The sequence below is a fragment of the Impatiens glandulifera genome, chromosome 8, assembly GCF_907164915.1.
Source record: "Impatiens glandulifera chromosome 8, dImpGla2.1, whole genome shotgun sequence".
NCBI classification, from domain to species: Eukaryota; Viridiplantae; Streptophyta; class Magnoliopsida; order Ericales; family Balsaminaceae; genus Impatiens; species Impatiens glandulifera.
The window spans coordinates 18,438,767-18,463,086 of record NC_061869.1 but is presented as its reverse complement, the minus strand read 5'-3'; the positions used below and the strand labels follow the sequence as shown (position 1 = coordinate 18,463,086).

Sequence of the window (24,320 nt, the reverse complement as noted above, 5' to 3'; positions counted from 1 at the left end):
TAGGGGCAAGGATGGAGCGTGGGGCGTGAGCTTGGGCGTGGTGTGTGGGGGTGGGGCGTGGATTGTGGGGGTGGAGGGTGGGGCGTGGGGTTGTGCGTGGATGGGGCGTCGATCGTGGGGGTGGGGCGTGGAGCGTGGGCGTGGGCGTAGGCGTGGGGTTGTGCGTGGGTGGGGCGTGGATCGTGGGGGTGGGGCGTGGGGTGGGCGTTGGCGTTGGCGTGGGGTTTTCAAAAACAGTGAACAAAAATAAAGAACAAAAATACTTATCACATCGTGTAACCATTCTTGAGGCTTGAGCAATCTATTGAATAAAGAACGATCTGCTTTGCAAATAGTCAAATCCTTGAGGTCTTTATCATCACTCTTTAACCATTTCTTCAAAGTCTTCATCTTTTTCTTGTCAATTCGTAACATATGATTAATCTTAACTGGATCATTTAGTTTAAACACTTTCCCACCAGGGTCGGTGTAGTCCCCCAATTGTTTCGACTTCATCTTCTTTCTCCGAAAACTTTTACCAACAAATTGTGATGGAGTCAATTCTTTCACATCATTCACCTTCTTCTCCTTATTCTTCTCCTTATTCTTCTTCTTCTCCTCCATCTCCACAATCACCACCTTCACAATCTCCTCCTCCACCTTCTCTTTATTCTTCTCCTCCTCCACCTCCTCTTTCTTCTCCTTTGGAACGTGGGGCAAATCATCGTCCTGCACAATCAAAAAATCAGATTAATATACATTGTGGAACGTGGGGCATGGTGCACAACTATACCATACCTTGTCATTCTCCTTAGTCTCCTCCTCCTCCATATTCTTCTCCTCCTCCACCTCCTCTTTCTTCTCATTTGGAATGTGGGGAAATTCTTCGTCTTGCACAATCAAAAAATTAGATTAATATACATTGTGGAACGTGGGGCGTGGTGCACAACTATACCATACCTTGTCATTTTCCTTAGTCTCCTCCACCTCCTCTTTCTTCTCCTTTGGAACGTGGGGCAAATCTTCGTCCTGCACAATCAAAAAATCAGATAAATATAACATTGTGGAACGTGGGGCATGGTGCACAACTATACCATACCTTGTCATTCTCCTTAGTCTCGTCCGCCTCCTTATTCTTCTCCTCCTCCACCACCTCCTTATTCTTCTCAGCCTCCACTTTCACCTCCTTCTCCATCTCCACCTCCACCTCCACCTCCTTCTCCACCTCCACCTCCACCTCCACCTCCACCTCCTTCTCTTTATTCTTCTCATCATCCACCTCCTTTAATTTGGGAGAGGATTGGGGCGTAGGGAGTGAATCCTCGTCCTGCACATCATCATTCTTCTCCTCATCAAAATTCAATTTGCGAGAGGCTTGTGACATGAGGCGTGAATCATTGTCCTGCACAATCAAAAAATAAGATTAATATACATTGTGTGTGGGGCGTGGTGCGCAACTATACCTCGTCTTCCTCATCATCCTCCTCGCCCTCCTCATATTCATCCTCCTCCTCCTAGTCCTCTTCCTCTTCCTGTACAATCAAAAATAAAATGAGATTAATATACATTTTAAGATGTAAGTGTGGTGCGTGGAGGGTGCGTGGGGTAGTGCGTGGTCTTGGGCGTGGGGCGTGGAGTGAGTGTGTGGGGTTGTGCGTGGGGGTTGTGCATGGGGGTTCTGCGTGGGGTGTGCATGGAGTTGTGCGTGGGGTTGTGCGTGGGGCGTGGTGTCGTGCGTGGGGCGTGGGGTAGTGCGTGGGGCATGGTCTTGTGCGTGGGGCGTGGTGTTGTGCGTGGGGTGGGATGTTGTGCGTGGGGTGTGCGTGGAGTTGTGTGTGGGTCTCAAGTGTGTGCGTGGGGGTGTGCAATTATACCTTTTTCGACTTCCTCTTCTTGGACAAGTTCCTCTTCTTGGCCAACTCCCTCTTCTTGGCCAACTCATCAGCCTCCCTCTTCTTGGCCAACTCATCAGCCTTCCTCTTCTTGGCCAAGTTTGTCGGCCTCTCTCGCCTCTCCTTCCTCTCATTCATCTTTCTCTTAATCTCATCAACATCATCCTGCTTACTCTTCTTCATCTCCTCGTCATTCTTCCTCTTAGAGTTCATCACCTCATCATTCTTCCTCTTTGTTCTATTCTCATTATCAACATCATTATTCTTCCTCTTCGTCATATTCTCATTATCAACGTCATCATTCTTCCTCTTCGTCGTCCGCTTCTCAGTATCGAGTGCAACATCATTATTATTCCTCTTCGTCTTCGTCCTCGTCATCTTCTCAATATCAAGTGCAGCAGTATCTGCCTATTTTTTTCTTCTCCTCCGCTATTCTTTTGTTCCTTTATTTCCCCCAATAATGTGATTATAAGTTGTTGATTCTCATTGATGAGCTTGATTTCAGTTTTAATCTCATTCACATCCTTTTTAATCTCATTCACATCATTTGTCAATTCATCAAGTTTGGCATCAGTATGGGCTTGAGACACTCGATTGAGTGCACAAGATGTAGAATTGTCTTCATCAGTTGGAAGAGGAGTCGTCGCAGAAGGGATTTCATGAGAGCTATCTTGGCTAGTTTCATTGTTAACTTCAGGGACCAGGGACTAATATGTCTCCTCTTCTTGGCCGGCGGTTTGGGAGTCCTTTCATGTTTTTCATCTTCTTCACAAACTTCAATATTTCTCTTTCTCCCATCAAATTCAAAGAATTCATCATAAATGTTGTCTATCATATCTTCAAAGTCGTCCCCAGAGTACATCCGCTTCTCCTCCGCAGACTCATGAATTTTTCTTCGAACATTGCACTTCTGGATGACTGTGGATATCTCAGGTCCGGTATAACTCCTAGAAGATTTATAGAGCACTATCCTTGGGCTTGTAGGATTATCTTCCAGTGTCCTTTCAGCAAATTTGGGGACGAATGTATTGATAAGCTCATAGGTCCACACTTGGAATGTTAGTGTGAACTCATGTAAAGTATAAGCGACATCACACATGCTTTTCTTTTCCCAGGTTTTCTTCTTGGCGAGATATAACCCACGGAGGTGTTTCATATCTTTGTCAATACCCTGCAGGGTTGCTCTGAAGGACACCTTTCCCCATGGAAATTGGAGGAACATCTCCATGTCTTCCAACATGTGAAAGATTCTGAAACTTATCTTCCTCCTATTATCATATGCGAACAAATACTGGTAAATGAGAAATATGAGCCCCATCTTCCATGAATCCTCCTTATCAGAGCATCCGACGAAAATGTCTTCAAGCTCTTTCAGTCTAACATCATTTTTACCCTTAAAATATTTGAGGACAAGGGGTGGACATTTTTCAACCTCTTCCACCAAAGGAAATCTGCCAAAGTTGAGGCCTGTCACCAATGCATAATCCTTCATGCCCAAGCAGACCTCCTTACCATTGACCAAGAACCTTATCTCCTTCGAATTTGAGCTGATTTTTCTGATAAGCATCTGATGGAGTATGGTTCCCGAAAAATATAATGTCGGAGCTTTGAATAGATACTGGAATTGGGTCTGCAAAGCCCTATCCAAAAGATCATGGTGAGTAAACATCTCCTTTATTTTTGCCAAGCTGGGCCGGTGGATTTCCATGAAACACTGTCATTAAAATCATTAATAATGGTTTCGTTTGGTGTCATCTGCAAAAATAGTCAGTAAAATCATATACACAATGTTTGGTGGATCAAAAAAAGTAAAATCATATTAATAATTGCAGCCACGCACCACCCCACGCCCAAGCCCACGTTCCACGCTCCACGCACTACCCCACGCCCCACGCTCAACCCCCACGCCCCACGCTCAACCCCCACGATCCACGCCCAAGCCCACGCACTACCCCATGCACTCACCCCTCGCCCCACGCCCAAGCCCACGCACTACCCCACGCCCCACGCTTAACCCCCACGATCCTCCCCCCATTCACGCCCAAGCCCACGCAATTCAATTGCCCCACGTGAAAATGTTCACAAACCAACCATTTAGATTATTCTAAAATAGTAAAACTAACCCTAGAACTAACTAAGCATTTTAAACTTAACTAAACCCTAAACTAAAACCCTAAAACTATTAAAATCATCAGTAATCTATGTTTCCGAAATGAAGTAATCGAACTAAACTAAACTTCATACTCATTAAAATCATCTGTAATCTAATCATTTGGGAGTAGTCGAACTAACTAAGCATTTCCGAAATGAAGCAATCTCTAAACTAAACTTCAGTAATCTAGGCACATTGCATTCAGGTTTGTTACGAGAAACTGAATGATTAGAACGAGAAAGGAGAGCTAACCTCAGTTTCTGAATGATTAGAACGAGAACGAGAAAGGAGGAACGTCCGGCTAGGGCTTGGCGATCGTCCGGTTGGGGCTTGGCGATCGTCCGACTGCTCGGCAGGAAGAAATGGTCGGCAATGGTCGCGGGGGGAAGCCAACGGTCGCGGGGTGAAGAGAGGAAAACAGAAAGAAAGAAATGGGGGGGAAAATGAAGAGAAAAAAAGAAAAAAAAAAAAAGTTAGTAAGAGTAAAAATAGAAAAAATTTAAAGAAAAGATTAAAAATAAAAATTGAATATATTGAGGTTAGTTTTGGGAATGTTCTTTTTTAGGGTCATTTGATCAAATTTTCCGTCAATCTTGGGGACTAGAAATATGTTTATAATTTTCGCCCGCCCTATTCCAAACAAGCTCCGGTCAATTCCCACTGGCCATTCCTTTTAGTTCGCGCCTCTTCAATCTCCAGTCTTCAGGCTGTGGAAGGTCAGAACCAAGACTGTCGCACAGTCATAATCGCTCGACAGTCCGCCCTTAACCTGATCTCCGTTCAGTTGTCGAGTGGTTCAGCCGTCGTTCAAGCTCCAGGTACTATTTTGATACATTTACGACTGCGAGTTAGTTTTTGGACGCCGTTCATTGTTTTCAGATTGATTTCTGAATCTATTAGTATCATTGTCATGACAATTTAAAAGGAGTAGTATTTCTAACAATGAAAAATCATTTCTTTATTTCTATGTCTTATAAAAACCAGTGTCATCACCGTCTTTCCTGCGGAGGAAGAAATGACTATCAGTAGTCTCGTTTTAGGTATACTACTTACTATCTCTCTTTCTATGTAACTGCATTTCTGGTAATGAATAAACTCTGCCTGAGTTTTTCTTGTGCGATTCAGGTGCTGGACAAGAAGTCGGGAAGAGTTGTGTGGTGGTGTCCATTAATGGAAAGAGGATCATGTTCGACTGTGGTATGCATATGGGTCATCTCGATCACCGCCGTTATCCTGATTTTTCTCTCATCTCCAAGTCTGGCGATTTTGATAGTGCTTTGACCTGTATTATCATCACCCATTTGTACTAACCATCTCTTTTCTCCTTCAAATTTTATGTTGAATTGTTGACATTAGGACTAACCTGTGCATCTACTTTTCAAATGATGATTTGCAGTCATTTGGATCACATTGGAGCTCTACCTTATTTCACCGAAGTTTGTGGGTACAATGGACCTATATACATGACAGTAACTTCCTTTCTTCTCCTTCTCCGTATGAGCTGATATTGATTGATATGTCTCTGTTTCTCCATATGAAATTGTACTAATTGCTATTTCTAAATTTGATATTTTTTTCACGAATGTGGGATAAGTATTTATCTTTAATTTAGAGGCTATTCTTTGATAATATGGGAAAAACAATGACTAGTTAAAGCTTTAGATCTCTTTCTCTAGAACTGGAATGCTCAACCATCTGTTTCATTTGATGTGGAAAAAAAGTTATATTCAACTCACTAAGAAAGTTACAATTGTTCTTCTGGTTTGACTACTAAAATCCAATTCCTTGACAGGTCATGGACTACACATTGTGTAATGAAATGAGTTTTACTATAGGTTAGCTCACAGATGACTTTGTAGATAGATGCTTATTCTGGTTTCTTTCATGTATATCAACATTCTCTCAAAACACTGAATTATGACTGATTCATATGTCAACTTGGAATTTCTAGTATTACGCATTTCCCTATTTCTTAGTGATATTTTTGGCATTATAACTTCTAATGACATTTATTTGGATTATTTACAAAAATTATTGGTCAACATCTGATCTGCTCTTTTTATTTTCAATTTTGTGTGAACTTGTCTCTAATATAGTATCCTACAAAAGCTTTGGCTCCACTGATGTTGGAGGATTATAGGAAAGTGATGGTTGAACGAAGGGGAGAAGAAGAACAATTCAGTTCTGATCACATTCTAGAATGCATGAAAAAAGGTATTTGCCATTCCACTTAAATTCGGTAATAAGTGGAATTTGATCTTTTAATGTTTTTTATTTTACAATATTGCCATTGCACCTGTTTTTGGTGTTTGAATTGGCAGTTACAGTTGTGGACCTGAAACAAACCATCTATGTAGATGATGCCCTTCAGATCCGTGCATACTATGCAGGCCATGTAATTCTTCTCAACCTTGGTTTTTATAAACACCATTATGTTCTATTCTGCACTGATAAAATGCATGTCCACATTATTTAATGCTCAACATTTGTTAGAGTATAATTTATTCCTTACTTTAGGTTATTGGAGCTGCAATGTTTTATGCCAAAGTGGGAGATTCTACTATGGTTTACACAGGTGACTATAATATGACACCCGATAGACATCTGGGAGCTGCTCAAATTGATCGTCTACAATTGGACCTGGTTATAACAGAGTAAATAACTCATTATATCTTATCATGCAATACATCTAACTTTGTGCAGTGTATAACATCAATTAGTTTGTTACAATAAAAATCACTTTCAATTTTTTCGCGACTTTTCAGTGTGATCTTGATTGTGATAGAGATTAGAGCTAGATTTGCCTTTTTTTCCTTCAGCTTTCTTCAAATTAGTCACAAAATACTAGTTTCTAAATATTCATGTTTGTTTATTCCTTTGTTGTCTGTACACAATTCCATGAAAAAAATGAGCAAGCATAAGAAACATCTTCATCTTCTGTAAAGATTCTCATTTATTGACATGAGGATTGTTTGTCAAGATTACTGTTCCTGTACAAGTAAATGCAGCCTTATGTATATATTCTTCTATGCATGCTTAATGCAGCTACGAGCTATAATTAGATACGAATTTCCCAACTAACCTGAAGCGTTTTTTAGCTACATGTAAATGTCAACTTGATTGGTATGAAATTTATGCGGTACAATATGCTTATGTCTGCATAGATTGCCTATCAGACTCCCCCTTATTTCAGAAACTCCACAAGAGTGGAATTATCTGATACATGTTTGTCTGTGTAACATGTTTAATAACATTTGAGTTTTTCTTTCTTAGGTGAATACTACTGTATATTACTCTATTAACTTGTTCTGTAATGCTCAAATGTCAGAGACAATGAGGACTTCGATAGTTCTGGAAAATAAATATCATTTGAGACGAGGTTCTAAAATCTCCACAGCTGACTTTATAATAATTTTCTTTTCAATTCCTTCCAGGTCAACTTATGCAACGACTGTCCGCGATTCAAAACATGCCCGGGAGAGAGAATTTCTTAAAGCTGTATGAAACTGTTTCATCAAGTTTTTCTTTAATATTAGAACCCTTTTTTATGGTCTTGCTTCCTTGATGTAAATTGGTTAATATGATTTTCCAGTGATATATATTCATCATAAGTTGCAAAATTTGGTTTGTCAAATTATTGGCTCTACCTGGAAACACTTCATTATTTTTGTATTTGGATACATTTTCAGATACAAAAACAAAGATAAATTCCTATTGTTACTAAATTTAGTTTCCAAACATTTTTCTCAATGTGACTAAATTTAATTTCCAAACGCTTCTGTATGTGAAAATGTATTCAGATACAGAAACTATAAGTGTTTGAAATGGGGCCATTGTTTATCACTACATTAATCTGCTCACAGGCAAAAGGTGGTGGTGAACTAGCATTTCCTGACATCTTGAGTGTTTTTTTGGGAGCGTAATTACCTGTGTATTAAACAATTTATTGTGATGCACTTGTGAAAAATGACTCATTGCACTTTTATGTTTATTCTTAAATACCTTCCATAGGTCCATAAATGTGTTGCAAGTGGAGGAAAGGTGCTTATTCCCACACTTGCTCTTGGAAGAGCTCAGGTTTGTTAGTATCATTCCCACACTTCTTATCATAAACCTCTGTATATGTCTGTGTATCTTTTATAGCGTTTTTCTTTCTTCATCCAGTTATAGGTTTGGGATATCTGGAAACATATGGGGAATAAGTCTATTTTTTTAGTGGTCATAACAGGTTTAGATTTGGCAGAACTTGATGCTTTAAACAAATGTAATAATGGTATTTGATCCAGTTATAGAGGTTTGTAATATGCTTTCAAAATATTCTGTCATGACAGACAATATAATGAGGTAGGCAGGTTTTTGTAAGGTTATAAGCAGTTTTGGGTTAAATTTATTCTGGTTTCCATATGTTGCTTGTGATTTAGCTAGGTTTCTCGGACACGTCTCCATTCTGGAGGAACTCTGCATCTTCTATTTATCGATTTCCTGGATCCCGTGTGTTATGGAGCCCATTTAGTATCATGATTTTTCATCTTGATCATATACAGAAAAATCTATATTTCATGTTTTTGTAAAATCACAATCATGTACAAAATGACCTAGATCATGATCTGGAAAATAATCTGGATCATGATTTTTATAACAAATGAAACCAGAAATCACACTATAACCTGGATCATGTTCTAAATAAATATCTGGACTATGGTCCAAAAAACAATATTGTACCAAACGAACAAAAGAAATCACTTTTGTTTCAATTTTCAATAAGGTTCATGATTGTGACAAAATAACTATTTCCAAATAGGCTCAATTTGATATTTTCTGTTTGATGCTTTAATATACATTGATTTTAGTTATCCTTTGGTAATGATTGTTCTGTTGCTCCACATTCGTATTTCATCTGTCTAGGTCTTAATTCACCATGCAATGTTTCCTTATAGTTCTATTTTCAATGGGTTAGGAACTATGCATGCTTTTGGATGATTACTGGGAGCGGATGGACATTAAAGTTCCTATTTACTTTTCAGCAGGTTTCTTCATATCCTTTGCAATTATTTCCTTCTCTCTGAATTTTGTTAATACAGGATTATGATCTCAATTCCCTTAATATATGTAGCAAAAAGATGAAGTAATTTCTATACACTCCAAATTTAGCTATATTTTCATGTGAAATAACATTTCAAATTGATCCCTTAATAGAAGAATCTTCTTAACTTGTATTAGTATTTGCATTTTCTAGGTTTGACCATTCAAGCTAATATGTATTACAAAATGCTCATCAACTGGACCAACCAAAAGGTGAAAGACACGTATGCTAGTCGGAATGCATTTGATTTTAAAAATGGTAACATTGTCTATTATTTGATTTGATTTAGCAGTGGTGAGATTTCTCTTAATTTCCTGATTAGCAGTTAAAATTCCATCAAGGGTTCCTGATTAGTGTTGTTTATGGTATAGTTTGCAGTTTTGACCGCTCGATAATTAATGCACCTGGACCGTGTGTTCTATTTGCCACACCTGGTATGCTTATTGGTGGATTCTCACTTGAAGTGTTCAAGCAATGGGCTCCTGATGAATTAAATCTTGTTACATTGCCTGGGTACATTTCTATTAACTTTACTATCTTTATTGTTCAAATTCACATATTTTTTTACATTTTCTTTGCAGATATTGCCCTGTTGAAACAATAGGTCATTCATTAATGTCAGGTAAACCCACTAAAATTGTCTTGGATGATAAAAAACAAATAGATGTGCGATGCCAGGTATTATCCACTTTCTTCTCCAAGTCTTTTTTCTGTATTTTTATTTTTGTTGGCTGAATCCTAATTATGTATTCACCTCCATTTTCTCATGCATGATGACCCTAATTTATCGGGGAATCTAAGTCCTTGTTTGATGAAATAATCATTTGCAATCATCAACTAAAATTCTAAAATATCCTTATTTTATTCTTTATAACATTTTAAATGTTAAAATCCGAAGTATATTTTATTGGTTTAACTTAAATAACCCCAAATACTTTACTTTTCATCAATCAAGATTCTTTAAAAAAAACAGAATTTAAAAAAAAAAATCCTACATCAAACAAGCTCTAAATGGGATTGACTCAGTCTCCCATCTTAAGAAACATGAATAAATAATTGTGAATTTGTCATCATTCATACTCTAGCAATAGAATGCAATTTGTTGAAGCTAATTTCTTTATTTGATCTGAAAATGTTTCTTTTCCTTTTGGGAAAGGCTGAAGCCTTGTTTTAATCATGAAATGTACGATTACTTACAAAAGACCATAAAAGAAAAAAGAATAGATACCCAAGTAAATGAGTATTGCCTAACCTATCCCATTATACAAAAAAAAAAACAAGCCAAAGAAATCAAAGAAGATAAGAAAAGAAAACGAGTCTATTTGAAAATTAGTATCTCGTTACAATCACAATCCCATTGAAACATGTTACATATCTTTTTCCTACTATACTATAGGAAAACATCTGTCACTTTATCATATCTAACCTTCTAGGCTAGTTACTCTCGCCAAAATTGAAAATAAAAATGATTTTTTCTGTTTGGTGCAAGACTTTTGCTGTTTCTGTATATCATGATCCAGATTATAATATGATTTTTTTTCATTTGGTATACAGATTATTTTCTAGATTATAGTATGCTTTTTTACTTTATTTGGTATATAGACTTTCTTTTTTTCTGGATCGCAATCCAGATTATTTTCTAGATAGTGATTTTTGGCAAACATAAGAAATGTAGATCTTACCTCATTATGTGTATACCAAAACAGGGCAATATATGCCAGTTTCACAAAATCTCCCATTGTACTCAGATTATGTATAGCAAGGAGCCTTGATTGAGAATCCATTCCTCACTCCTTACATAGAAGCCAATTATCCCGACTATTTGTTTACTTTGAATATTTTAGTATAACCTCACAATCACTTTCCTTACATAGAAGCCAATTAGCCCTACTATTTCCTCACAATCACTTTTCATATTTACTCTTCTGTTATTCTTGGTTGAACACTCTTAACATTTCTTTCCAGTCCAGATCTTATTAGACTAGTGCAGCAAATGAACATTTGGGAATGCTTGAAACAGATTTACATTTAGCTTGATTCCCCAGATCTAGTCTTTTAAACTTTTTAACATCCCATGATCATCATACATTTCAATAATATCCTATATAAATGAAAGAGTATTGTTCTGAAAATGTTACTCATCTGATTTGAGATTATTTGAATAAACATTGGATTATGAATTCAAAATCGTGTTCGATTAAAAGGTGGATTATTTGATATTTAATTTTTATAATAAATAAAATACGGGTAATTTGGTATTTTGATTAATGAATTGAGTGATTTGATTGTTAAAGATATTGATAATGTGATAAGGAATTATTTGAATAAATTCAAATAACCTCGTATCAAACAAGCTCTTATTGCACAAAATCACCAATGGAGAAACAGATCAAGTAGTCTTTAGCATTTCATTTGTTATATATATTTAATTCTTTCTTTTTAACATAAACAAATTATCCTCTTCTCTACTACCAGATTCATCAGCTGTCCTTCAGCGCTCATACTGATTCCAAAGGAATTATGGACCTGATGAAATTCCTCGCTCCTAAGCATGTAATCCTCGTTCATGGCGAAAAGCCCAAGATGACCTCTCTTAAAGCAAAGATTGAATCCGAACTTAATATTCAATGCTTTGATCCTGCAAATAATACAACAGTTACTATTCCATCCACAAACTATGCAGTTGTAGATCAATCTCCCACTTTTGTTAAAAGTTCAACCACTCCAAACTTCAAGTTTCTACTCAGCCCTGACAAGTCCCATCTAGTGGTCTCTGATTTAAGAGTTGCAGAAGGGATTCTTGTTTCGGAAAATAATTCAAAAACTAAGGTTGTTCATCAAGACGAGCTGTTGGCTATGGTTGGGGAGAATAAACATGGAATTCAATTTGCTTATTGTTGCCCTGTAAGCATTAGAAATGAAGAAAGCACGAAGAAGATGGTGGATAACTGTTATTGGATTCGTTGTTTATATTCTTCCCTTTTAAGTGAACTGCCTGAAGAGAATGTTCGGGATTGTGGGGAAAACATAACTGTTGAATCTGTTTGTGTTTCTGTTTGCATGAAGGAGAAGTGCGACTACAGAATTGGTATCTCTTGTTCTGGAGCAAAAATATTGCATTTTTGCTGTAGCTGGTTCATGCCTGACGAGATTGTTGCCACGAAAGTCATATCTGTTTTGAAGAATTTGGTCATCGGCTTTGAATAGCACAATTCAAGGTTTTTTACATCGTATTTATTTTTTAAACGATACAAAGTTTTGGGCAGTTTTGTACAAACAAATAATTTTATTCTTATTTATAGTATGTGGAAGTAATTTATTGATTAAAATCAATGTTCCTTATCAAATATCTTATGTGAATATAACTTAAATCACATTATTAGATAGGTAAATTGTCAGGTATCCCTTTGTCATTACATTGTTTTTCATTTTCTCAGTAAAGATTCACTGAATCAGGATGGAGGAGGTCATTTTTCAAGTATCCTCTTATTATTTTTAAAACCTCATTTTTTGACCATGTAGGTAGATGTTCAATATTACTAGACATGACATTTTTTGACGTTGTTTACCGACTTTCGGTTAATGACAAAATTCAAACACCGCTTATAATATTTTGTAGAGATTTTTTCGACACCGTTTGATTGATTTGTTCGGCTTGTTTTACTTCATCATGATCATTACGAATTTTTGAAGTTATTTTCAAGAAATTGAACAATCTTTAACATTGAAATATAATTATTTAAAGTTATTTTCAAGAAATTGAAAAATCTTTAACATTGAAATATAAAATTATTGTAAATATGTCATATTATTTAACATATATATATATATTTGAATTTAGTTGTTTTGATATAAATCTTTTCAATAGGTAACCCTCTTTATTTGAGTTAATGAAAAATATTTTTTTTTTCAAAAAATAATATATATATATATATATATATATATATATATATATATATATATATATATAATTCATAAATTTGTGTCTAAAATTATTTTAAATATATAGAACCAAAGTGTGAAATTATAGCTATTTTGTGGCATACATGCAAAAAAAATTAGAAAACAACATATTGAAACCCATCAACCAAATCCATTTCCAATCAATTTTTTCAAAGAAAAACTAATTAAAAAACTTTTATTTATTATATTTTATGTACACTATAATTTGTAGCAGACCAAGTTGGTCTTATTTGATCATAATAAGAAAAACTAAAAAAATATAAAATATTATTTCAATAGTTAATAGTTGTTCCAAGAAATAATTTAGAAGGTTAAAGTAGAGTTTTTTTTTATTGTGATATCATGCTAGCATATTAAATTAAAATATAAAATAAAAATAAATAAATAAGACCACTACAGAAGATTAGTGTTAATAAATTTTATTGATAATCAAACATTGAGACGGATGGTGAAAAATGTAGTGTTACCAACAGGACGGATGGATCAACACTGAAATTTTTTTTTTTGTTATGGTTCAAATTTTATTATACCAGCTAATTTCTTGAAAATTTTCAATATACTTCAATGTTTATCTAATTATTAAAAAAAATAATAAAACTTAACTTTATCTATTAATTTTATTCTGAATTTTTTCGTTATTTTTTTTAAACTTACCCCAACCATAATTCCGGGATCCTTCCCTATTTACCAATAAATTTATTGTAAAGCTTGTAAGCTTGATCTTCATCCAATTATAAAATTGTTTCCTATAAAAGTCAACTTAAAGTTTTCAAACTCATTAGTTGGATTAATTCAGATTAATTTTAAATAATTAATTAGTCTATTCTTAACTAACAATATTATATATTAACTTTAAAAAAATATTTATTTTTATTATATATTTATATTCTTAATATATTTTAAATTTAAATAACTAGTTTTCAATCAAACAAGAGTGTTATTATTTAATATAACCTCTTAATTAGTCAAATAAACATGTTTTTGAATAAGACCATTAATTTGATGGTATTTTCCCTAACTACTCATTTCTATTTTAGAGTCTATATGCAAAATTTTCTTTAAAAAAATAAAGTCTTTGATTGACTTGTACTTATTTGGATTAAAATTCAAATAAATAAATATTATATTATCAATCACTATTTTTTATCAAGACTTTAAATTAGGAATTAAAATATTAAAATGTCATTAAAATATTTAAAAAGATCAAATATTAAAGATATAATAATTTGACAAAAAAATCATTTTTTTCATCTACCTAAGATTATATATATACAACAAATTGTTTTAAGAAAGAAGAAGCATATATCAAACAAGCCCTAACTTCAAATATCAAAATGGACTTTGTCACCATCATCCCAAAAGAATTAAATGATTTTAAAATATGTCGTATAGCTTAATCCCAATCCGATGATTGATTATGATCCATGATAGTGACCATATTAGAGGACTTTTTTTTTCCTTGTTTGTTTTGATTTATTTGGGTGTAAAATTGTGCAAATTTTAACCCACTAGATTAATTTAAGTGAAAAATCGTGTGTATTACATATTCAATTTATAAATTAAAATTTGTGTAATAACTAGTCTACTTTTTTTTCATCTCACATTCTCATCTTAGAGCTTGTTTGAATTTTTGTATTTTTAAATTTTTTTACCCAAATCTCAAGCATTATTTCATTAATCTAATTACTCATTTTTTATATTAAAAAATCTAAATTTATTCTTTATTAACCAAAAAAAAAAGAAGAGAGAAAAAAATATAGATAAAAGCTCACATGCAAAAGTTACTTTCAGTCCTACAAAATTGGTGATCATGGTGAAGTTCGCATGGGTAAAAGTGGTGTGTCCAAGATAGTTGGTCTTGGTAATATAACAATCGAGACAAACATGAGTTGTTTCCTAACTTTGAGAGATGTAATACATGTTCCTGACTTGAGAATGAATTTGATTTTCGTAAGTAAACTCGATGATAAAAGTTACCATAATGTTTTCAATGGTGGAGCATGGAAGTTAAGCAAGGGTTCTTTGGTTGTTGCACGAGGTGAGAAATGGTGTTCCTTATACAAGACAAATTTGAAAATTGTCTATGATGCAATGTATTTTATCGTGATGGAGTCATCCTATGAGTTGTGGAACAAGAGACTAAGTTACATTAGTGAAAAAGGACTAAATGTTTTGATCAAAATAATGAGTTGTCAAATCTCAAGGATGCTCATCTTGAAAGTTGTGAGCATTTCTTGAAGGGTAAGTAGCACATAGTCTCATTTAGTAAGACGAATGTGGAACTGAAAAAGAATGTCCTTAAACTAGTCCATATAGATGTTTGTGGTTCTATGAAGATTAAATACATATGTGGTGTTTCTTATTTTGTAACCTTTATAGACGATGCATCTAAGAAGGTTTGAGCATATGCTATAAAGTCCAAAGATGAGGTTGCAGCAATGTTCGAGGTCTTTCACAAGCTGGTTAAAAGAGAGACAAACAGGAAACTGATGAGGGTGCGGTCAGATAATGATGGAGAGTACATAGGATCATTTGATGATTATTGTAAATAGAATGATATTCGACATGAATAGTTTGTGCCCAAGACTCCAAAACAAAATGGAGTGGAAGTGGGGATGAACAGAACAATGTTAGAACGGATGAGAAGTATGCTCTCCAATTCTAGGTTGGCTAAGCATTTATGGGTTGAAGCCATGAGTACTGCAGTGTATGTGATCAACTATTATCCCTCAAAACCATTGAATAATAAGTGTGCAAAAAGCGTCTAGTCAAGTACAGATGTTAATTATGACTATTTATGTGTTTTTGGTTGTAGAGCTTTTATGCATGTTCTAAAAGATAACAGGTCTAAGCTATATGTAAAAACCAGGCAATGCATATTTTTTTTGTTATGGTGATGAAAAATAAGGATACAAGTGTTATGACCTAGTGGACAAAAGGTTTTGAGAAGCCGAGACGTGGTATTTCTTGAAAATAACACTATTGAGAATTTTGATGATGGTGACAAGCTTGATGCGTACATACGCGATCTTCCTAGTATTGAGTTGTCTCATGATGTTGAGGAGACAAGGCCACATGTAACTTTAGACTCGGATAATGATGATGATGTTCCTCAGGGTCAAGTTGTAGGCCATTGAAATGATACAAAAGATGATCTTGGTGATAATATTGAGTTCGACTTTAAAGTTCAACAAGAAGATGGAAAACAACATAATCAACAAATAGAGGTACTTAAAAGGTCTACTAGGGAGAAAAGATCAAGTTCTAAGTACACGGCTACAGAGTATGTCTTTCTAACTAATTGTGGGGAGCATGTATGCTACAAGGATGTTAGAAATCTTGTCTTGAAAAATAACATAAATATATATATAAATTATGTTACAAATAGATGAAATAAATAAAATATATGAAAAACAATATCACCGAATAAATTGTTGATTCGAGGCATGTGCTTAGCACATTTCCCTTAAAACAGTTCCACCGTCTCCCCATGTGCTAGAGCTTGTCACAGATGGCTGTCTCCCAGGGTACAACGAATCTAGTAGTGATTCAGCACCGGAATCACTACACAACGAGCTTGATAAAGTACCTGAACTATCACCGGGTTTCAACAGAAAATATCGAGCGAAGAACTCGAAGAACACTCACAAAACAAGAAGAAGACTTTTGGAATTCTAGAGTGAGAAATAATGAAAAAAAATGAAGTTATTTTGTGAAATGAATAATGAATGGGTATATATTGCTGAGAATTAAACCTTCAAATAAAACCATCCAAAACGTTTATTAGCAATGAATATTGCTCATTAATTTGTCAATTAGTCCGTAACTAATTAACATGGTTGCCTATACGTTAATTTGGTGAAATACAATGTTAGACATTCAATACTAACAAATTAAAGAGTCTAAACGTTAGCCAATTGATAGGCAATTAAAGTTAAATGTTTATCATAACATTATACTTTAATTTTCTAATTAGGCATTAAATATTAATTAAAAAATTAATATTTAATTATAATTTGGATTAAATTCACCGTTAATTCACGTTTGAATTTGTGTGAATTTTATTTGATTTTATTTATTTACAATCTTATTTCCATTCATTAATGGAATTAGCTTAATTCCAACAATCCCCCACATTAATGGAAATTGAAAGATTAACCCGGTGAAAGGTTCAACAGTTGAATTCTACATAGGATAGGTAGGTGTAACCCTTTGAACCTTCCCTTGTGAAAGCATTATAACTTTACTAGCTGATTAGTAGACTCGATGTCTTTGAACTATTCTGCATTTTGTGTAAACGATTACACACTTTCACATAGAATTCTCCCTGATACATGTCAAGCTCTCATGGTTGTGTCCGTTTTGGCCATGGAACACGCGTCTGGTTCTGTGAGAGGGTCTAGAATTGAGCCGTGCAATTCCTTCAAAGCGGCCCCACTTCTCCCTCACATAGGTGATCTCTTTGTTCACAAAGAATCATTAAAAGCGATATGCTTATCCTCGTCAAAATATATATTGTTTCATTATAGGATTAATCCTCAACAATAACTTTCCAAGTCAGTACAATTAGGTTGTCCCATTGAACCTAGTTCTTGGGATCTCCAGTCTGCATAGGTTGGGTTTTCCTTCATACCAACTTATAGTAGGCTAATGTCTCACAAGACTTCAAACTATCTCTCTATTCAATAATCTGATTAGTGGATCCACAATGTTATCTTTGACTTACATAGTCAAATTTGATAACTTCATTAGAGAGTATAGTCTAATGACATTATGTCTAAGACGTGTATGTCTAGACTTGTCATTGAATCTAAGTTTATCTAATTTCAAATTATTATTACAATAATTAGAAATTTCTGATAATCTTGGAATATCTTCTAATAAGAAGCATAGTCATTCGTACATGCTTACCATTTAAACATTTTATTCTTTTATGAAAATATTGTTTACTTGGCTAACTAGTAGACAAAATTTCTTTGAACTATTCTGCCTTCGTGTAAACGATTATATATTTTACATAAAAATATTTTACTTTTCGACATAAGTTAAAATATAGATTATAACGTTTAATCTATCCATCATAAGTTTATTAGAAGATTTCCATACGTAGATTGCACTTCTAAGTGTAAACATATTCACTTTAAGACGTAAAGTCTTTCATTTAATAATATCAATATATCATTTGATAACAACGTGATATTTCGTTTAGTGCAATTCATATCCTTTATGGATTTAACCATTTTTATCGTAATTTTCAACGATAAAAATATCGTACAAAAGACACGTAATGAAATAATTTTCATTGTCTTCATGATATATATAATTGTCACATCCACTTTTTAATAAAAGTATGATCAAATTTTCATATCATTATTATAAAATTTATTATAAGTCATATCAAGACTTTATAAACTTTCTTTTTCATTTATTTCATAAAATCTTTTTGAAGACATTGGTTTTTCATAATTTTATGAAAATAATGTCAAAATATGACACATTTCTTGATTTCAAAATCCTCAAATCTAAAATATCGATTTGAACACCAACTCAGCAAATATAAACAAGACATTTTCTTGTTATTTTCTTTCTTTTTGTAAAGTTGCGCAACTTTATCTTTTATAGAGAACATATTTCTCTAACAATAAATTATCTTTTTATTTATCATAATATACACAATTATTTTTGTGTTATAATCAATAAAAATATTTTCCCCCACATTCGTGTTGGTATCCTTTTTTAAATCACACACATTTGTATGATTTAAATCAATGATTTTCTAATCAAGAAATTGTCACACAATTCTTTTACAAATTTCTTTTGTTATACTTATCATACATTGAATAAGATAACTATATTATAAATATTTAATTGAATAAATCATAATTTCTATACAAGAGATTAAAATGTTTATTCATTTATAAATCATTCTTCACATAATCTCTACATAAGAAATTAAAAATATTTAATCAATTAAAATATTTATTTCAACACTTAATTTCTATAAAAGAAATTAGAATATTTAATCAAATAAATATTCACCATATCACATGATTTCTACAAAAGAAATCATAATGTTTCAAGCACCTTTGACCGAAGTCGCTTAAACATTTATTTCTAGTTGCACGTTTGCATCCCGTAATATCGGCACGTTTGCCACATTATTCTCAAACCAAACAAGACTTTTCTTGTAATTATTTTATTTCAAAATATCAAATCCAATAAATCTTTATGATACAATTAAACAATGTATATCAAATATATTATATTATACCAAATTTAATATATCCATATATATGATATTATATATTATTGCTTCTTTTATTTTAGTCACCACGATGACAAAACAACTATAATATATATAGTCAATAACATAGAAACGTAATCAGATAAATAATATGTCATATATATTATTAAACAAATATGTATACAACTTCATTTATCATTAAAAATATCGTTTAAAAAATATATGATAATTAATTAGAATGTTGATCATTTATTTTTAATCAAATATAAAACTAACTAATTATATAAATAAATATTCATGTCATCAATTATTCGTTTCTTAATTAATTAAATGACCTTTAACATTCTATAACAATTCTTTGTCAATCAAATAACATAATTTGTGACAAATTTCAAAATTATCTATTAAAATAAAAATAGATAGAAAATAAATCTTAATTTATATATATATATATATATATAAATTTCTAGATAATCATACTTATTATGAATAACATGAATCATGATATTATTAGCAAATATGCATGATTTATAATAATAATCAATTAGCACATAATCAAATTAAATATAACTACAAATATATTTTATATCTTAATCGAAGCACTTACATTGCCATGTTTTGAACAATAATCGACATGAAACGACTATGAATGCTCAAAATAAATCTGAGACAATTTCGACTAACACAGTCGTGTCTCTTTAAATGCATGATTAGAATAAGTTTTAAAACAAATAACTTATTTAATCTCATTATACATATGACCTTCATTTTCTGTCATTATGAATCACATAATTTCTATAAAAGAAATCATTAGGATACCCAATTCATTTCATAATTTCTACATAAGAAATTATAATGATTTCAACCTTCATGATTAATGTCATTTAGACAAATCATATTATATATATATATATATATATATATATATATATATATATTATAAAAATCATTATGAACACATTAATCTCATAATTTTTACATAAGAAAATTATAATGATTTCCACATAAAGACAAGTCTGATTTTTACCAAGAAATCATTGACTACTCATTCATCTCATAATTTCTACACAAGAAATTAGAATGATTTCAACATCAATGACTTTAACAAGTCTGATTTCTACCAAGAAATCATTGACTACCCATTCATCTCATAATTTCTACACAAGAAATTGAAATGGTTTCAACATCAATGACTTTATCAAGTCTGATTTCTACAAAGAAATCATTGACAATCTCATTCATCTCTACTACACAAGAAATTAGAATGGATTTTAACATCAATGACCATAGTCATTTTAGTAAATCTGATTTCTACAAAAAGAAATCAAATCATCTCATCAGTTGGATTCGAACACAGGACCATCTCATCAGTTGGATTCGAACACAGGACCTCCCTTCCGTCACGCACCATTGCATCTGAACTTTGAACCACTACACCAATGCACCATTTTATTGTTATACCGCTTTTATGACCTTTTGTCTTCTTTTTAGAGACAACTTATACATCATATTTAGCTAGACTCTGTCAACAAATGAATATATATACATTTGAAACGACAACTAATTACCAGAATAAAATGTAATATATAAAACAATGTATAAATAAAGATATCATATCTCTTTATTTATTAAATCATCCTACCATATTCTTATTAATTATATTACTTAATTAAAAAGAATGTATATATTATAATTAATTATTTTAAAACTGAAACCATATGTTTCAATTATAATTAATTTTAACACCATTATTTTTTCTAAAAATTGAAAGCTAACATACTAGTTACTTTCTTATTTTTATTCTTTATTATTAATAATTTTAATAACCAACAAACATTTAAGTAAAAATAAAATAAATTATTGTTTTCTAATTTATTTTGTATAAAATGTTTAAATAATGAATATACATCATTTTTCTTTAGAATATATATCAACATATATTAGCTTATAAAAGTAAGCTTTCATACAAATAATATTAATAATAATTAACATTATATGTATAAATAAAGACTTATCTTTATTTGTAGATTCTTTTATTCCTTTAGATGAACAACTTTATCTTATCTAAATAAGCAATTATCTCCTTTGCAACATCGCAACTCGGATTCTGAAACATCAAAGACAAAGATTTTCGACGGCAAAAGCTGCTAAATAACTTAGCACACGAAACTGTTTTAAGATTGTTAGAAATCTTGTCTTGAAAAATAACATAAATATATATATAAATTATGTTACAAATAGATGAAATAAATAAAATATATGAAAAACAATATCACCGAATAAATTGTTGATTCGAGGCATGTGCTTAGCACATTTCCCTTAAAACAGTTCCACCGTCTCCCCATGTGCTAGAGCTTGTCACAGATGGCTGTCTCCCAGGGTACAACGAATCTAGTAGTGATTCAGCACCGGAATCACTACACAACGAGCTTGATAAAGTACCTGAACTATCACCGGGTTTCAACAGAAAATATCGAGCGAAGAACTCGAAGAACACTCACAAAACAAGAAGAAGACTTTTGGAATTCTAGAGTGAGAAATAATGAAAAAAAATGAAGTTATTTTGTGAAATGAATAATGAATGGGTATATATTGCTGAGAATTAAACCTTCAAATAAAACCATCCAAAACGTTTATTAGCAATGAATATTGCTCATTAATTTGTCAATTAGTCCGTAACTAATTAACATGGTTGCCTATACGTTAATTTGGTGAAATACAATGTTAGACATTCAATACTAACAAATTAAAGAGTCTAAACGTTAGCCAATTGATAGGCAATTAAAGTTAAATGTTTATCATAACATTATACTTTAATTTTCTAATTAGGCATTAAATATTAATTAAAAAATTAATATTTAATTATAATTTGGATTAAATTCACCGTTAATTCACGTTTGAATTTGTGTGAATTTTATTTGATTTTATTTATTTACAATCTTATTTCCATTCATTAATGGAATTAGCTTAATTCTAACAAGGAGGCTCTCGAGGATGCACACAAGGAAGAATGACTAACTGTCATGGATGAAGATATGAACTTATTACTGAAAAATGACACATATAAAGTGGTGGAGAGACCAAAGAACATAAAAGTATCACAAAATAAATGGGTGTACAAGATTAAACTAGATGGTGATGATATCAAGCTAAGATACAAGGCTATTCTAGTTGTCAAAGGTTTTGGCCAGAGACATGTAATCGATTATTATGAGATATTCTCACCGGTAGTGAAGATGACTTTCATCCGGGTGGTGTTATGTCTAGCTGCTTGTATGGATCTTGAGGTTGAACATCTTGATGTCAAAACTACATTTCTCCATGGTAATTTGGATGAAGATGATTATATAGAGAACACTGAAGGTTACTATAGGAAATTAAAGTGTGTAATTTTGTCAAAAGTCTGTACGGTTTGAAACAAGCACCAAGGCAATGGTATCTTAAGTTTGAGTCATTCATGACCATCCATGGATACATGAAGACGTCTACAAATCACTGTGTCTTTGTCCAAAAGTTTGATTCTAATAATTTCATTATACTTCTCCTATATGTTGATGACATGATAATTATAAGGAGAAACAAGCTCAAGATTTCCAAGTTGAAAAAAGATTTGGCTAAGTCTTTTGAGATGAAAGACTTGAGTCAAGCAAGACAAATTCTTGGAATGCAAGTCATTCGTGATCGGGTGAAGAAAAGTCTATGGTTGTCTCAAGAGAGATATATTGAGAAGATTCTAAAAAGATTTTGTATGGACAAGGCAAAGCCAGTTGTTTGTCCATTGGCTACACACTTAAAAATAAATAAAACAATATCTCTCAAGGATGAAGAGGAAAGACAAGAAATGTGCAAGGTTCTATATGTTTCAGCAATATGTAGTCTGATGTATGCAATGGTTTGCACAAGACCAGATATAGGTCATGTAGTTGGAGTAGTTAGTCGTTTCTTTCAAATTCCGGTAAGGCACACTATTAAGCGGTTAAGTGGTTAATGAGATATCATCGAGGGACCTCCGTGTATTCTTTGTGTTATGGTATTGAAAAGCCAAATGTTGAAGGGTTTTCTGATTCATATATGAGTAGTGATAACGACACAATGAGATCAACTTCAAGGTATCTCGTCTACAGAAATGTGTTGCTTTGTTTACTACAAAAGCTGAATTTATTATCATTAAATGTTGTATGGAAATAAGATGGATGAAGAAATTATTGAAAGAAATGGTTATAACACAAGACAAATTTGTGGTATTTAGTGACTCACAAAGTACTATACATGTGTGCAAGAATCCAAGTTTTCATTCACGTTCAAAACACATCAAAAGAAGGTACCATTGAATCCGTAAAGTGCTTGAGAAGGAATTATACTCTTAGAAAGTGCATACATATGAGAATGGATCAGATATGAGGACAAAGGGCTTGTCAAAGAGCAAGCATGAGATATGTTGTGCCAAAGCCGAAATGGTACTAATAGGGGTGTCATGATGATGAATGTTTATAGCAATATTCTTTCATGGCTCAGAAAATGGAGAATTTTTTAGGTGTTTATTACTATTGTGGTTGGGTTTTAACTTCTAAGTAAGTAAACGAGTCATGGTTTTGTATTATGAAAATAGGTTACAGTTATAAATACGTTTTTGGTATTTTCTCTTAATGTATAGTGAGGTGAAGAGGGTGAATATACCTGTATTCGATAAGGCCTGAGGCAAAAAATAAAAAAATTAACCATTTTGTTGCCATAAAGTTCAGTATGCAATATATATATATATATATATATAAATAAACCAGAAACAATATTTCACGTCAATAAAAAGACAAGAGTTAACAATATTTGAAATAACTAAATAAACATCACTCGTCTAGTTGTTTTAGAGGCAAAAATATTGATCAAATTTGTATAATCTAATTGACGGACTGTTTCTTTCTCAATCTACAACATTGCTAGCCCATTTAGTCTATCATGTGACATTATTGATCGAAAATAATTCTTGATTAACCTCAACTTCGAGAAACT

The 24,320-nt window shown here is 32.7% G+C and overlaps 2 protein-coding genes across 2 annotated transcripts; one reads left to right on the top strand and one right to left on the bottom strand.

Moving 5' to 3' along the window:
• Window positions 1-1,493: 1,493 nt before the first annotated feature.
• LOC124913126 (vicilin-like seed storage protein At2g18540) lies at window positions 1,494-2,249 on the bottom strand. Its single transcript, XM_047453741.1, has 2 exons — window positions 1,854-2,249; window positions 1,494-1,511 (listed from the first exon to the last, which is right to left on the bottom strand). The coding sequence occupies exons 1-2, from the start codon at window positions 2,247-2,249 to the stop codon at window positions 1,494-1,496; spliced, it is 414 nt and encodes a 137-aa protein (XP_047309697.1).
• A 2,399-nt stretch (window positions 2,250-4,648) lies between these two features.
• LOC124911828 (cleavage and polyadenylation specificity factor subunit 3-II) lies at window positions 4,649-12,316 on the top strand. Its single transcript, XM_047452351.1, has 14 exons — window positions 4,649-4,841; window positions 5,008-5,063; window positions 5,149-5,326; window positions 5,420-5,492; window positions 6,120-6,237; window positions 6,345-6,418; window positions 6,541-6,677; window positions 7,458-7,521; window positions 8,035-8,100; window positions 8,981-9,050; window positions 9,260-9,364; window positions 9,478-9,619; window positions 9,688-9,784; window positions 11,582-12,316. Exons 2-14 carry the CDS (start codon window positions 5,039-5,041, stop codon window positions 12,311-12,313), a joined length of 1,881 nt encoding a protein of 626 aa, XP_047308307.1. The 5' UTR covers window positions 4,649-4,841; window positions 5,008-5,038; the 3' UTR covers window positions 12,314-12,316.
• Window positions 12,317-24,320: the final 12,004 nt, after the last annotated feature.

Bases quoted from the DNA above. Each gene is read 5' to 3' on its own strand.
- LOC124911828 (XM_047452351.1), top strand. From the start codon at position 5,039: ATGACTATCAGTAGTCTCGTTTTAG. The intron at 5,327-5,419 runs GTACTAACCATC...GATGATTTGCAG, and splicing joins TGTATTATCATCACCCATTT to TCATTTGGATCACATTGGAG. The intron at 7,522-8,034 runs GTATGAAACTGT...TACCTTCCATAG, and splicing joins AGAGAGAATTTCTTAAAGCT to GTCCATAAATGTGTTGCAAG.
- LOC124913126 (XM_047453741.1), bottom strand. From the start codon at position 2,249: ATGACGAGGACGAAGACGAAGAGGAATAATAATGATGTTGCACTCGAT.